The sequence below is a fragment of the Mobula hypostoma genome, chromosome 1 (assembly GCF_963921235.1).
Source record: "Mobula hypostoma chromosome 1, sMobHyp1.1, whole genome shotgun sequence".
In the NCBI taxonomy this organism is placed as follows: Eukaryota; Metazoa; Chordata; class Chondrichthyes; order Myliobatiformes; family Myliobatidae; genus Mobula; species Mobula hypostoma.
The window spans coordinates 48,009,716-48,026,776 of NC_086097.1; the positions used below are offsets into that span (position 1 = coordinate 48,009,716).

The window sequence follows — 17,061 nt, forward strand, 5'->3', positions numbered from 1 at the left end:
AGAAACCTGGTCAGAGTGGAAGGACTGAGGGGAAGGTAGATGTAAACAGGCGGCAGCGACAGTGTAATAGACACCATGAGATAAATGGTTTGAAGTGTTTATTTTAATGCTAAGTGAACTATGGGTAAGGGTAATTAACCTAGTGTATGGATCAGTACATAGAACTATGATGTAGCTTAGTGGAGATTTGGCTGAGAGCAAGTCTAGAATGGATGCTTAATGTCACAGGGTTTTGATGCTTTAGAAAAGCTGGAGAGTGAATTAAAAGGTGCAGGTATTGTCCTATTAATCAGGGACGGTATCACAGCTGTACTCCAGAGGGGCAGAGGGGCATAATGAAGACTCATCCACTGAGTGGACTTTTTGGAAAAAAAAAAGATGGAATCACTCTGGAATTGTCTTAATCGATTCTTTCTCTCTTCCTCCCCCCCCCCCCCCCATAGAGACTGGGACATTGAGAAACAGATACTAAGGCAGATTAGGGAAAGTTGTGAAAACAGGATTGTTGTAGAACAGGGGTTCCCAACCTGGGATATAGACCCCTTGTTTAATGATATTAGTCCACAGCATATAAAGGTTGGGAACCCCTATTGTAGAAGGTTCTCCTTCAAAGAGCAGGGTTTCCCTTCCTTGTCCACTGAAACTGCCATCCCCTGTATCTCCTCCATTTCCTGGACATCCACTGCCCAGAACCGATTCAGTAATGAGGTGAGTGAAGCTGGTCAGGAGCCTGGTAGTTGTAGTTTTGCACAACATTGTGGGCCAGTGGGCCTGTTCCTGTACTGTACTATGTTCAACCCTTACTTTCATTCTTGAGAAGAACAATAACTTTTCTCCATCCCACTTCCAGGTCTTGGGATGAAGCAAATTTATTGGTCCAAACAAAACTTAAAATTGTATCATAATTAATCTAGATGGCTATTGGGTAGTTTTCCTTTAGATATTCTAAGCAAGTGCTTAGTGTGAGTGTGCAAAATCTGCACAAAACTTTAAACTTGTTTAAGAATGAGTAGCCAGCTATTTTAACTGTGAATTATTTCACTTCAAAGAGTTGCGAAATTGACTTCCATCAATGTAACTTCAAACTGAACTTTTGATTAGGCTGAAACGTGTTTGTGCTTTGTGGTTTGAAAATGTGCCCATTAACTTAATTCTTGACTCTAATCTGATAAATCAGGAAGGTGCCTTGCTTCTTTTAAAAACTTCTGTTTAAGCTACAACTTTCTCCCCATTTGTGAGCAGCCTACCAAAGACAGGAAATGCATATTTTTCTTTATTGATACGATACAGGATCTGTGGTATGAGATACAGGTCAGGACAAACCTGATGAGCATGATGCTTTTCAAATCTATACAGTGCCCAACCCAACTGCAGAATTGCTTTAACGTTCCTAATAAGTGACCACGTTCTTTATGAATATGGGCAGGATGGTATGGGATGTCTTGGGTGCTGGTGGTGGGGCTTCCTTTGTAAATCTGGAGCGAGCAATCACCACGTCCTGAGTCTGTTTTTCCTTTTGAGTGTCCTTTGTTTTTGGAAAGAAACTGTTTTTTAAAAATTAGCTGTAGAAAAGCTGCATGTAACTGCGGCATGTATCATAAGCAAATATAAAGAAAATTGAGGGACTTCAAGAAAATTATTAGGTTTGAAAACAAAATTTGCTAGTAAATATCTTGTGACAGAGCTTCAGTAATGAATCCTTACTCAGTATCCACGTAGTTGCAAGATTACATAAGCATTTAATATCCAGATGCTTAGGGAAGTTTCTGACTACATTGAAACATAACTATCTTTAGATAAAGAAACTTGCTTTATCGATGGAAATGTTGCCTTGATGTTTTTGCAAGCTTCCTGTTTTTCTATTTCTACTGAAAGTATTAAAGTAATTGTTTAATGGAATCATTATCTAGTTAGTAATTATTTGAAACATTGAGAGTGAATTGAGAAGAATCTTAAAGTAGATGAAGCAAAGCAGTGATAGACTACGGGAGCTGGCTTGAATCTTTTTGTCTCTTTTTATTGACTTAGCTGCTTGCTGCCCATAGCTCCAATGATATTTAAACCATTGAAGATTATAATGGGTGTAAATTAATTATCAAAGAGTCAAATTGAAATAACTGGCTTTGTCTTTAGAAGGTAAACGATGAAGTAATGTTGAACTTGTATATCTTGTAAACATCTGTTATCATCACTTCTGATGTATTTTTTTTTAAAAAGTGGAAAGGAGGTAGTATAGATTTACTAGATGTACTAGACCAAGGAGACTGGGTCTGAAGAATGGCAAATGAAGTTATTGAATTAAACTGAACCATTGAATTAAAGATTACAGATTAACCTAATAGAAAACTTAAAAGTAAAAGAAAAGTATTGTTTTCTGTAAAGGAATAGTTATTTTCTTTCGCCAAGAAAATTACATTTTTGCAAATTGTCAAGGAGTTTAGTATTAATCTTTACAAAGAGGATAGTTGATATTCTCTGAATTGGAAATTAACTTATTTGAGGAGGGTGTATTAGGATGTGGAGAAACAGAAAAAAGGGATAAAACTCAGCAGCTAGGGCTGAATGGCCTATGTATTGTAACTTAAAATGTGGCAATGTAGCATAGTGGATGAACCATATTGCTCAGTTTGCAATGTGGTTTTCCACCACCAGCCATTTAGAAGCAGATTCTTCTGTCTTGAACTCTGATCCTTGTTTACACTCACTCCAGACAATTTGTGGAGCTGACGGACTGGCACTTCATTTGGATATGAGACTGCAGCTGTTATAGTGTGGAACAAATCAGGCTGAATAGCAGCTATTGGCGGGTGTAAAAGAATTGTCAACAGTTGTAGGACCTTGCATGGGAATTGGCAGTGGGGAGAGATGATGGATGAGGAGCAGAGCAAGGGTGAGACAGGCTGGTTGGTCATAGATGCACTGAGGAGGAGAACGAATGGTGGGCAGATGGTTCTAGTTTGCCAAGTGGAGGGAGGGGAGAGAGAAATTGAAGACATGCTGAAGGGTAATGAGAGGGTACGGAAAGTACTGGAATCTGATAAGGAAGGAAGGTGATAATGGGACATGGGAGGCAGTAGATACTAAGCTGATGGAGAAGATCCTGAGAGGCAGGATTTATGAACATTTGGAGAGGCATAATATGAATTGGAATAGTCTGCTTCGCTTTGTCAAAGGCAGGTCGTGCCTTACGAGCCTGATTGAAGCTTTTGAGGATGTGACTAAACACATTGAAGGTAGAGCAGTAGATGTAGTGTATATGGATTTCAGCAAGGCATTTGATAAGGTACCCCATGCAAGGCTTATTGAGAAGGTAAGGATTGTACGCTCTAGTATCAATTGTTTAGTGACAATAAAGTAAAGGAGGCATGGGATCCAAAGGGACATTGCTTTGTGGATCCAGAATTGGCTTGCCGATGAAGGCAAAGAGTGGTTGTAGACTGGTGATATTCTGCATGGAGGTCGGTGACTAGTGGTGTGATCTGGGACCCTTTTTGTGATTTTTTTTTTTAAATGATCTGGATGAGGAAGTGGAGGGATGGGTTAGTAAGTCTGCTGATGACACAAAGGTTGGAGATGTTGTGGATAGTGTGGAGGGCTGTCAGAGGTTACAGCAGGACAGCAATAGGATGCAAAACTGGGCTGAGAAGTGACAGATGTTCAACCCAGATAAGTGTGAGGTGGTTCATTTCAGTAGGTCAAATATGATGGCAGAATATAGTATTAATGGTAAGACTCTTGGCAGTATGGAGGATCAGAGGGATCTTGGGGTCCAAGTCCATAGGACACTCAGAGCTGCTGCACAAGTTGATTGTGTGGTTAAGAAGGCGTACGGTGCATTGGCCTTCATTAACTGTGGGACTGAGTTTAAGAGCCAAGAGGTAATGTTACAGCTATCTGGTCAGACCCCACTTGGAGTACTGTGCTCAGTTCTGGGCACCCCACTACAGGAAGGATGTGGAAACTATAAAAAGGGTGCAGAGGAGATTTACAAGGATGTTGCCTGGATTGGGGAGCATGCCTTATGAGAAAAGGTTGAGTGAGCTTGGCCTTTTCTCCTTGGATAGATGAAGGATGGGAGGTGACCTGAGAGGTGTATAAGATGATGAGAGGTATTGATCGTGTGGATAGTCAGAGGCTTTTTCCCAGGGCTGAAATGGTTGCCACAAGAGGGCACAGTTTTATGGTGCTTGGAAGTAGGTACAGGGGAGATGTCAGAGGCAAGTTTTTTTACGCTGAGTGCGTGGAATGGGCTGCCAGCGATGGTGGTGGAGGCAGATACGATTGGGTCTTTTAAGGGATTCCGGAATAGGTACATGGAGCTTAGAAAAATAGAGGTCTGTGGGTAACCCTAGGTAATTTCTAAAATTAGTACATTTGGGACGGCATCGTAAGGGCCAGTATTGTGCTGTAGGTTTTCTAGTTTTCTGTGTTTCTGTGAACCTAGAGCAAAACAAACTGACGGAGGAGCTCTGTTAGGTAGCATCTGTGGAGGGAAATAGACAGTCTGTTTCAGATTCAGAACCTACCTCAAGAGTGGAGCATCTTGCCCAGATAAAGGGTTTCAATCCATAGCATTGGTGTCATGATTCCTGGAAATGTCTGACAACTATGCATTCAAATCCCTGACTAGCCAGCTACACATTGACACTAAATGTCTTCAGCAGGATTACTCCAAACTAGCAAGCTATTTGGTTGCAAGCTGTTTTTTTTGTTCAGACAGTTGGAGCATTCTCACTCTGGAGATCTTGGAAGTTAACCATTCCCTTGATTGCCTTAGTGCCACTGTGTGTAGGATGGAATGCAGAATACGAGATAGACAATGTTTGTTGTAGTATTGAGTACAGCAGAGCTTCCTGGTTATTGTGTTGAGTGAACTCAAGCCTTTTCATACACAATTTTTAGTGCTATCCTTGAATACCAACCAGTGACCTGGGCAAGGCTGAAGTTTGCAGGAACCGGATTTCACAGCACCTTGGAGTCTGCCCACAGTTGGACGCGGTGACTACTGCACATTTGCAAAAGACAACAGTTTATTTTAAAGAATAACCTATTGTAAGATTCATTGGTAGATATATTTGAAACAATATTATCCCTCCACCTCCCATGGAACAATGAAAAAATTACTTTGTACGGCTTTTGATCCAATAATGCATCATTGTTACTTAAACTATGTGCTTAGTGAATTGATTTGTGTTGTTCAACTCTTTGCTTCATTGTTTTGCTGGATTTGTGTTTCGCTGATTGTTGAGCTGCAGAAGAAGCAGTCATCTTGTGATTTTAAAAATTCATTGTGATCCTACCCATAATGGTAATGAGTTTATTCAAATTTGCTGCTGCTATGATTACTGATGACTTGAAAGCAACTGATATCATTGAAAGCACCTTTTGCAATTTACATTTAATTCATTAATCTGCACTTGCAAGTGTGACATTTCATTCCCTTGTACGAGGGATTATATCTGAAAGGTTAGATTAAATAATGCAAGATATTGTGCATGCTTCTGCAGGTTCAGTCAGTCATGAGTTAATTCACTGGCAGCAATTGACAGCGGTAGAAATTAGGAAGTAATCTTGAGAGGAGTGATCAATGCATCTTGCTGCTATAAATACACACAGGTATAAAGGTAGGGGAGCTAAAAATAAATATTGTTGCAGGTAATGTCTTCCGTTGAAAGTTATTCCTCCAGATTCGTTTTTTTTTTAAACAGTTCTATGACTAAGTATAACACTTTTCTCCTAAAATTCTAATAATTTTGTAGAACTGGGAATAGTTCTTTAATTTTGGATTGAATTGTGTCCTGTAGGGCTTATCACAACGTCTGAACAATTCCCCCTCAATGGATTTTATTTTATCACTGATTTCCACAATATTACCTTGTCTAGGATTAAGTCTACGTACATTTTGTTCATTTTGCTATTCCCATTTAGCCCAATTTTCAGTTTAAGGAGCAGCCAATGTTACAGACACACCAAAGGTTTTGAAATGTATGTGCTTTTTGCCTTTATTATCATTGACTTGCTCCATGGACATTGTATTTGTACATCATTTGCTAATTTAATTTTTGTTTGCTTGACAAAGTGTTAAATAAAGTGCCATTTAAGACATCAATTGTTTATGCCTCTGCATTTCTTGTACAATCCATATTACTGCATTTTTAAGCTTACATTCCTTTCAAGACTTGTTTATTTATCCATTAAAGATTTTTAGTTAGGGGCAAATCATGAATTGATACGATGGTTCTATTAAGTTTATTCTGAAAAGTTGTAAGAGACAAATTGCATAAATATCATGGACAGTATTAGGTATTTTAGAGTCTGCTTCATAACATCATGTTTCACTGAAGAGATTTTGTATTAAACTTCAGCAATGATTAAGCTTTAAAATACTTAATGAAAAGTTCAGTATGCTTCCTCAAGCAGTAACTCGTAATAACTAAGTAATTCATAACAAATATGGAATTATTTGAACAAAATATTGTCCAAACATTAGCAATAGCATTCTGCTGCTTTAATGGGACTTCAAGTTCAAGTCTGCCTGAGAAAGCATAGATGATTTTGACTTCATCTGAGAGTGAACCCTCCCATTCCTTCACTATTGCATTAGGAGGTTACCCTAGATTATTGCGCTCAAGTATCAAGAATGAATCTTGAAGACTCAACATTCTGACTCAAATTTGAGTGGTGCCTACCCTTGGATCACAATTGACACATTTACATTGAGACTGTGTTTACAAACATCTGGTATTTGGAACACAAAATAATCTGCAGATGCTACCAGCCTTCTCCTTCCACCGTCCCGCCACCTTCTTTATAGGGCCTCTCTGCCCCTTCCTTCTTCAGTCCTGACGAAGGGTTCCGGCGTGAAACGTCGACTGATCGTTTCCACGGATGCTACCCGACCTGCTGAGTTCCTCCAGTGTGTTGTGAGTGTTACTTTGGTATTTGGAACCCCCAATCATTTGAAGTGTTGGGAATTTACTTCCCACATTAAATGATATCGCTTGATCGAGATTTGATCCTCCTTACTGTGGTACTTCACACTGAAGAGGTGATGTTAACAGCTGATGCTTAAAACCAGTGACTTGCTTATTTGTGCTGGGATTTTGTGATGTGAATATCATTTTCATCAACCAGTGTGCTGCCTGCTCCAAATAAAACTTCAGCTCTCCAGTTGTGGGCTTAGTCACTGATCCACCCTCCAGCGTGGACAAGATACCCAGGTCTGGAACAACTTTAACAACACTTGTGTGTTCTTGGAGCTATCACAGTGCAACTCAGAATCACACTGCTGGAGTGCGCATCAGTGATTCTGCAAAGCACCATTATTTGTGTGCCATTCAATACCATTGAGCGTTCCACACTTTCTCTATAATCTGTCCATAATTTCACTTTGCATTACAGGATTTAAGATTATACATTGCCCGAGATTTCAATCGTGCAGAATATCTTGTGTTTATGGGTCAGGTCACAGATCTCTCGGTGGGTGAGCATCTGGGGGACAGTGACCACCGCTCCCTGGCCTTTAGCACTATCATGAAAAAGGATTGAATCAGAGAGGACAGGAAAATTTTTAACTGGGGAAGGGCAAATTATGAGGCTATAAGGCTAGAACTTGCGCGTGTGAATTGGGATGATATTTTTGCAGGGAAATGTACTATGGACACGTAGTCGATGTTTAGAGATCTCTTGCAGGATGTTAGGGATAAGTTTGTCCCGGTGAGGAAGATAAAGAATGGTAGGGTGCAGGAACCATGGGTGACAAGGGAGGTGGAAAATCTAGTCAGGTGGAAGAAGGCAGCATACATGAGGTTTAGGAAGCAAGGATCAGATGGGTCTATTGAGGAATATAGGGAAGCAAGAAAGGAGCTTAAGAAGGGGGCATGAGAAGGCCTTGGCGAGTAGGGTAAAGGAAAACCCCAAGGCATTCTTCAATTATGTGAAGAAAAAAAGGATGACAGGTGTGAAGGTAGGACCAATTAGAGATAAAGGTGGGAAGATGTGTCTGGAGGCTGTGGAAGTGAACGAGGTCCTCAATGAATACTTCTCTTCAGTATTCACCAGTGAGAGGGAACTTGATGATTGTGAGGACCATATGAGTGAGGTTGATGTTCTGGAGCATGTTGATATTAAGGGAAAGGAGGTGTTAGAGTTGTTAAAATACATTAGGACGGATAAGTTCCCAGGGCCTGATGGAATATTCCCCAGGCTGCTCCATGAGGTGAGGGAAGAGATTGCTGAGCCTCTGACTAGGATCTCTATGTCCTCGTTGTCCACAGGAATGGTACCGGAGGATTGGAGGGAGGCGAATGTTGTCCCCTTGTTCAAAAAAGGTAGTAGGGATAGTCTGGGTAATTATAGACCAGTGAGCCTTACGTCTGTGGTGGGAAAGCTGTTGGAAAAGATTCTTAGAGATAGGATCTATGGGCATTTAGAGAATCATGGTCTGATCAGGGACAGTCAGCATAGCTTTGAAGGGCAGATCATGTCTAACAAGCCTGATAGAGTTCTTTGAGGAGGTGACCAGGCATATAGATGAGGGTAGTGCAGTGGATGTGATCTATATGGATTTTAGTAAGGCATTTGACAAGGTTCCACATGGCAGGCTTGTTCAGAAAGTCAGAAGGCATGGGATCCAGGGAAGTTTGGCCAGGTGGATTCAGAAATGGCTTGCCTGCAGAAGGCAGGGGGTCATGGTGGAGGGAGTACATTCAGATTGGAGGATTGTGACTAGTGGTGTCCCACAAGGATCTGTTCTGGAACCTCTACTTTTCGTGATTTTTATTAATGATCTGGATGTGGGGGTAGAAGGGTGGGTTGGCAAGTTTGCAGACGACACAAAAGGTTGGTGGTGTTGTAGATAGTGTAGAGGATTGTCAAAGATTGCAGAGAGACATTGATAGGATGCAAAAGTGGGCTGAGAAGTGGCAGATGGAGTTCAACCTGGAGAAGTGTGAGGTGGTACACTTTGGAAGGACAAACTCCAAGGCAGAGTACAAAGTAAATGGCAGGATACTTGGCAGTGTGGAGGAGCAGAGGGATCTGGGGGTACATGTCCACAGATCCCTGAAAGTTGCCTCACAGGTGCATAGGGTAGTTAAGAAAGCTTATGGGGTGTTAGCTATCTTAAATCGAGGGATAGAGTTTAAGAGTCGTGATGTAATGATGCAGCTCTATAAAACTCTGGTTAGGCCACACTTGGAGTACTGTGTCCAGTTCTGGTTGCCTCACTATAGGAAGGATGTGGAAGCATTGGAAAGGGTACAGAGGAGATTTACCAGGTTGCTGCCTGGTTTAGAAAGTATGCATTATGATCAGAGATTAAGGGAGCTAGGGCTTTACTCTTTGGAGAGGAGGAGGATGAGGGGAGACATGATAGAGGTGTACAAGATAATAAGAGGAATAGGTAGAGTGGATAGCCAGCACCTCTTTCCCAGGGCACCACTGCTCAATACAAGAGGATATGGCTTTAAGGTAAGGGGTGGGAAGTTCAAGGGGGATATTAGAGGAAGGTTTTTTACTCAGAGAGTGGTTGGTGCATGGAATGCACTGCCTGAGTCAGTGGTGGAAGCAGACACACTAGTGAAGTTTAAGAGACTACTAGACAGGTATATGGAGGAATTTAAGGTGGGGGCTTATATGGGAGGCAGGGTTTGAGGGTTGGCACAACATTGTGGGCTGAAGGGCCTGTACTGTGCTGTACTATTCTATGTTCTATGATTTTAGTTTAATCATGCATTGCCTACTCCAAGTTTTAGGCATAATGTTGGGGCAAGAGCTGGACAGTAAGTAAAGCATTGTTTAGCAGCATTTGTAACCATATTTCACCTGGTGAACCAACTTAAAAGTAGTCCTGCACATTACTTGAAAGCTCAGCAATGTGCCCATTCCTCTTAAATCAGTCTTTGTTTTTTTTTAAAGTTAATCCTAAATTCATGCAATCCTGATTTTTGTTTTGTGAAGTTAATTTGTATTGATAAGATTCAAATTGAGCAATAATGATTTGTTAATCTTGAGTCTTACAACTTTTGTAATGAAGAGACACACAACGTTGGAGGAACTCAGTGGGTCCGATAGCATCTATGGAGGAAAATGGACAGTCCAGATTGAGATTCTTCATCAAGACCAGAAATAAGGGAGAACCAGTATAAAAGGATAGGGCATGGGGCTGGAGCAAGAGCTGGCAGATGATAAGTGAATTTAGATGAAGGCAGAACATGGGGAGGTGGTGAGGGAGAGTGTGAATAATGGAAGAAACTGGGATGTTGTAAGTGGAAGTAACAAAAATATCTGCACAAGATGGAATCTGATCAGAGGAGAGTGGATCATGAAATATAGGGAAGTTGGGGATGAAGGAAACCGAAGGAAATGATGTGTAGGCAACTGGCAGAGAGAGTCCGAGGGAATGGGTTAGGGGAAACCAAAGAGGGTGCAGAGGGTGTGGTTACTGGAAATCAGAGAAAACAATGTTCATGCCATCAGGTGGGAGACTAGCAAGGTGGAATATGTGGTGCCATTCTTCATCTGTATCTATGTTCAACTTGACAATAGAGGAGACTGTGGTGGGGCATGTCAACGTGGGATTTTAATGGTCTTAAGCAATGGAAATGGAGTTAAGATGGCTGCCCACTGAGAGATCCCGGTTTTTAATGGTAGATGTTGCACTAGCACTCACAAAGTGGTGACCCCATCTCCACCGGGTTTCACCAATGTAGAGGAGGCTATACTGGAAGCACCAGATGCAAATAAATGGCATTCAAATATTGTGCTGCTTCAGCAGGAAGGACTGTTTAGCCTGTATGGTAGTGAGGAAGGTAGTATAGGGGCATGTGCAACGTTTAGCATAATTGCAGGGATAAATGCTTGGAGGGTTATCAGTGGAGAACTACAAGTGGACAAAGGAGTCAAGGACAGTGATTACCGCAGAGAGGGAGGGTGAGAGCGATGTGCCTGGTGGTGGGATCCCACTGGAAATGGCAGAGGTTGTGGAGAATGATGAGTTGAATGTGGAGGCTCATCGGATTGTGGGTGAAAACAAGGGGAAACCTGTTGTGTGATTTGGAAGAGCTGAAGGTAGATGTGCAGGTGCAACTAGTGTTTCAGGTTGTTTTATATTTCAATGCAAGAAAGGCAGATGAGCACAGAGCACGGATCAACACATGGGAGATATAAAATGCATGCCAAAAGGCGATGGTACAATAGTCATGGGGTGGAGGGGAGACTTCAATATGCAGGTAGATTGAGAAAGTCAGGTTGGTGTAGGATTCCAGGAGGGAGAGTTTCTAGAACTCCTACAAGACGGCATTTTGGAGCAGCTTGTGGGTGGCCTATTAGGGCATCAGCTATTCTGGATCGGATGTTGTGCAGTAAACCGGAATTGATCAAAGAGTTTAAGGTAAAAGAACGCTTAAGGATCAGTGATAAAAGTGTTATATCCCAATGCATGGGGTATAAGAAATAAGGTGGATGATCTTGTTGCACCAGTACAGATTGTCAGGTATGATGTTGTGGCCATCACTGATTTGTGGCTGAAGGATGTTTAGAGTTGGGAACTGAATGTCCAAGGTTGCACATTGTATTGGAAGGATATTAAAGGGAGGCAGAGGGGTTGGCGTGGCTCTGCTGGTAAAGAATGGCATCAAATCGGTAGAAAGATGTGGCATAGGATTGGAAGGTGTTGAATCCTTGTGGGTTGAGTTAAGAAATTGCAAAGGTAAAAGGACCCTCATGGCAGTAACATACAGGCCTCCCAACAGTGGCTGGGAGGTGGACCACAGATTGCAACAGGAAATAGAAAAGGTGTGTCAAATGGGCAATGTTATGAAAGTCATGGGAGATTTCAACATGCAGGTCAATTGGGGAAAATCAGGTTGGAAATGTGTGAGATTGTCGAATGCCTACCAAGTGGCATTTTAGAGCAGTTAGTTGTTGAGCCTATTAGGGGATAGTTATACTGGATTGATTGTTATGTAATGAACCAGAGTTGATAGGGACCTTAAGGTAAAAGAACCCTTAGAAAGCAGTGATCACAATATGATTGAGTTCAACATGAAAATTGATAGATAGAAAGTAAAGTCTGATGTAACAGTACCTTAATGGAATAAAGGAAATTACAGTGGTATGAGAGAGGAGTTGGCCAAAGTAAATTGGAAGGAGATGCTAGCAGGGATGACAGCAGAGCAGCAACGATGTGAGTTTCAGAGAAAAATTAGGAAGTTGCAGGATAGATGTATACCAAAAATGAGGAAATACTCAAATGGCAAAATAGTACAACTGTGGCTGACAAGGGAAGTCAAAGCTAATGTAAAAACAAGAGAAAGGACATACAACTAAACAAAAATTGCTGGGAAGACAGAATTGGGAAGCTTTTAAAACCCTACAACGAACAACTAAAAGAATCATTAGAAGGGAAAAAGATTAAATATGAAAGTAAGCTAGCAAACAATATCAAAGTGGATAGTAAACGCTTTTTCAAGTATATTAAATAAATGAGAGATGAGAGTGAATATAGGACTGCTAGAAAATGAGGCCGAAGAAATAATATCTGGGGACAAGGAGATGGAAGATGGACTAAATGAGTATTTTGTATCAGTCTTCAGTGTGGAAGACACTAGCAGTGTGCCAGATGTTGAAAGGTGAGTGAAGAGAAGTGAGTGCAGTTACTATTACAAGGGAGGTGCTCATAAAGCTAAAAGATCTAAGGGTACATAAGTCACCCGGACCAGATGAACTGCACCCTAGGGTTCTGAAAGAGGTAGTGGTAGAGATTGTTGAGGCATTATTAATGATGTTTCCAAAATAATTGGCATGGTGCCAGAGGACTGGAAAATTGCAAATGTCACTCCACTTTTTAAGAAAGGAGGAAGGCAGCAAAAAGGAAGTTATAGACCAATTAGCCTGACCTCCGTGTTTGGGATGATGTTGGATTCAGTTGTTAAGGATGAGGTTATGGAGTACTTGTAGGACAAACTCAGCACGATTTGCTTAAGAGAAGATCTTGCCTGATGAACCTTTGGAATTCTTTGAGGAGATTACAGGTAGGATAGATAAAGGGGATGTTGTATATTTGGATTTTCAAAAGGCCTTTGACAAGGTGCAACATGTGAGGATGCTTACCAAGTTAAGAGGCCATGGTATTACAGGAAAGTAACTGACATAGTTACAGCATTGGCTGATTGGTAGGAGGCAGCAAGTGGGAATAAAAGGATCCTTTTCTGGTTGCTTGCCAGTGATGACTGGTGTTCTGCAAGGGTCGGTGTTGACCACTTCTTTTTATGCTGTATATAAATGATTTAGATGCGGGAATAGATGGCTTTGTTGCCAAGTTTGCAGCTGATACGAGGGTTGGTGGAGGGGCAGGTAGCGTTGAGGAAACAAGTAGGTCGCAGAAGGATTTAGACAGATTAAGAGAATAGCAAGAGAGGGGCAAATGAAACACAATGTTGGAAAAAGCTTTGGTAGAAGAAATAAATGCGCAGGCTATTTTCTAAATGGGGAGAAAATCCAAAAATCTGAGATGCAACGGGACTTGGGAGTCTCTGTGCAGAACTCCTTAAAGGTTAACTTGCTGGTAGAGTTGGTGAGGAGGGCATGTGTCACGTTAGCATTCACTTCAAGAGGTCTAGGGTACAAGAGCAGGAATATGATGCTAAGGCTTTATAAGGCATTGGTGAGGCCTCACTTGGGGAATTGTGAACAGTTTTGGGCCCCTCATCTAAGAAAAGATGTGCTGGCATTGGAGAGGATTCAGAGGAGGTTCACAAGGATGATTCCAGGAATGAAAGTATTGTCATACGAGGAACATTTGATATCTCTGAGTCTATACTCGCTGGAGTTTAGAAGGATGAGGAGGGATCTCATTGAAACCTTTTGAATGTTGACCGGTCTAGACAGAGTAGATGTGGAAAGGATGCTTTCCATGGTGGAGAATTCCAGGACAAAAGGGCACAGCCTCAGGATAGAGGGACATCCATTTAAAAGAAAGATGTGAAGAAGTTTCTTGAGCCAGAGGTGAGTTCAGTTACTGTTTGTGGTAATTTGTGAAATTTATTGCCACAGGCAGCTAGGGAGGCCAGGTCGTTAGTTGTATTTAAGGCAGAGCTTGATAGGTTCTTGATTGGACAGGGCATCAAAGGTTATGGGGCAAGGCTGGGCAGTGGGGCTGAGGAGGAGAAAAATGTGTTCAGCCATGATTGAATGGCAGAGCAGACTCGATGGGCAAAATGGCCTAATTTTGCTCCTATGTCTTATGGTCTAAGTGATCATAATATGATCCAATTCACCCTGAAATTTGAGAAGGAGAAGCTAAAGTCAGATGGTTCAGTATTACAGTGAAATAAAGGAAATTAGAGGCATGAGAGAGGAGTTGACCAGAATTAATTGGAAAAGAGCAGTGCCAGGAATGACAGCAGAGCTGGAATTTCTGGAAGCAATCGGGAAGGCACAGGATATATACATCCCAAAGAGGAAGAATTCTAAAGGCAAGAAGACACAACTGTGGCTAATAACGGAAGTCAAAACCAACTTAAAAACCAAAGGGAGGGCATATAATAGAGCAAACATTAATGGAAAGTTAGAGGATTGGGAAGCTTCTAAATGCCAACAGAAGTCAACTAAGTAGTAATTAAGAAGGTAAAGATGGAATACAAAAATAAGTTGGCCAATAATAAAGAAGATGCCAAAAGTTTTTTCAGATACATGAAGTGTAAAAGAGATGCACGAGTGGATACCAGACCACTGGAAAATGATGCTGGAGAGATATTAATGGGGAACGAAGAAATGGTCGAACTGAATAGGTATTTTGCATCGGCCTTCACTGTGGAAGATCTTAGCAGTATGATGGAAGTTCCAGGTGTCAGGGGTCATGAAGTGTGTGAAGTTACCATAACTAGAGTAAAGGTTCTTGGGAAACTGAAAGGCCTGAAGGTAGATGTCACCTGGACCAGATGGTGTACACAGCAGGGTTCTGAAAGGAGTGGCTAAAGAGGTTGTGAGGCATTAGCAATGATCTTTCAATAATCACTAGGTTCTGAAAGACTGGAAAATTGCAAATGTCACTCCACTAAGCAAGAAGGGAGAGGCAGAAGAAGGGAAATTATAGGCCAGTTAGTCTGACCTCAATGATTGGGAAAATGTTGGAGCCTATTTTTAAAATGTGGTTCCAGGGTACTAGGAGACACATGATAAAATAGGCTGTAGTCAGCATGGTTTCCTCAAGGGAAAATCTTTCCTGAAAAATCTGTTGGAATTCCTTGAAGAAATAACAATCAGGAGAGACAAAGGAGGATTAGTTGATGTTGAGCATTTGGATTTTTAGAAGGCTTTGACAAGGTTCCACATGTGAGGCTGCTTAACAAGTTATGAGCCCATGGTATTACAGGGAAGATTCCAGCATTGATAAAGCAGTGGCTGACCTGCAGGTTGCAAAGAGTGGGAATAAAGGGAGCCTTTTCTGGTTGGCTGCCGGTGACTAGTGGTGTTCCACAGGGGTCTCTGTTGGGACTGATTCTTTTTACGTTATATATCAATAACTTGGATAATGTAATTGATGGCCTTGTTGCCAAGTTTGCAGACAAAAGGTGGAGGGCTAAGTAGTTTTGGGGAAATAGCAGGGTTACAGAAGACAGATTAGGAGAATGGGCAAAGAGGTGGCAGATGGAATACAGTGTCGGTAAGTATATGGTCATGAGATTTGGTAGAAGAAATGAATGGATTGACTATTTTCTAAATAGAGAGAAAATACAACAATCTGAGGTGCAAAGGGATCTGGAAGTCCTTGTGCAGGATTCTCTACAGGTTAATTTACAGGTTGTATCTGTTGCGAGGAAGGCAAATGCGATGTTAACATTCATTTCAAGAGGACTAGAATATAAAAGCAAGGATGTAACTTTGAGACATTAGAAAGCACTGGTGAGGCCTCACTTGGAGCATTGTGAGCAGCTGTGAGCCCCTTATCTTAGAAGGTGTGTACTGAAACTGGAGGGAGTTCAAATGAGGTTCTCAAAAATGATTCCAGGATTGGATATCTTGTCATATGAAGTGTATCTGATGGGTCTGGGCTTTATTCACTGGAATTTAGAAGAATATAAGTATTCATCACCCTTTAATATGACACACCAAATCATCACAATTTGTTTTAGAAGTCACATATTAGTTAAATGGAGATCTATTTTTGGGGACCTGTGAGTCAGTATCCTTGCAAAAACTACACCATGAAGACAAAAGAACACTTCAAGCAACTCTGTGAAAGGTTATTGAAAAGCACAAGGCAGGAGATGGATACAAGAAAATTTCCAAGTCACTGAATATCCCTTGGAGTACAGTTCACTCAATCATCCAGAGATGGAAAGAATATGGCACAGCTGTAAATCTACCTAGAGCAGGCCATCCTCAAAAACTGAGTGACCGTGCAAGAAGGAGACTAGTGAGGGAGGCCACCAAGAGACATGTTAACTCAGGAGGAGTTACAAGCTTCAGTGACTGAAATGGGAGAGACTGCACATACAACAACTGTTGCCCAGGTGCTTCACCAGTTGTAGCTTTATGGGAGAGTGGCAAAGAGAAAGCTACTGTTGAAAAAAAAACTCACATGAAATCTTGGCTAGAGTTTGCCAGAAGGCATGTGGGAGACTCTGAAGTCAGCTGGAAGAAGGTTCTATGGTCTGATAAAACCAAAATTGAGCATTTTGGCTGCATTGTGCTGTGGGGATGCTTCATTGCAGAAGTCAGTGGAAAGCTTGTAAAGGTAGAGGGTAAAATGAATGCAGCAAAATACAGGGAAATCCTGGATGACAACCTGATGCAGTGTGCAAGAGAACTTCGACTTGGGAGAAGATTTGTTTTCCAACAAGACAATGACCCCAAGCATAAAGCCAAAGCCACACAGGAATGGCTTAAAAACAACATAGTTAATGTCCTGGAGTGAGCAAGTCAGCGATCAGAGCCCAATCAAATTGAGGATTTGTGGCTGGATTTGAAAAGGGCTGTTTGCTCATAATCCCCATGCAATCTGACAGAGCTTAAGCAGTTTTGTAAAGAAGAATGGGGGAAGATTGCAGTGTCCAG

The 17,061-nt window shown here is 41.5% G+C and overlaps 1 protein-coding gene across 2 annotated transcripts in view; it reads left to right on the plus strand.

The window, feature by feature from the left end:
• The window catches only part of aspg (asparaginase homolog (S. cerevisiae)), a 100,813-nt gene that overhangs the window by 72,543 nt on the left and 11,209 nt on the right, over nucleotides 1-17,061 (plus strand). Inside the window, exon 17 of one of the 2 annotated variants that reach the window (XM_063048051.1) lies at nucleotides 4,903-6,105. The exons of the other annotated variant lie outside the window; for it this stretch is intronic. Within the exon in view, the coding sequence (XP_062904121.1) occupies nucleotides 4,903-4,914 (12 nt within the window). The 3' untranslated portion in view covers nucleotides 4,915-6,105. Of the gene's footprint in view, nucleotides 1-4,902; nucleotides 6,106-17,061 lie in introns of those variants that run through there. 2 annotated transcript variants of the gene reach the window in all.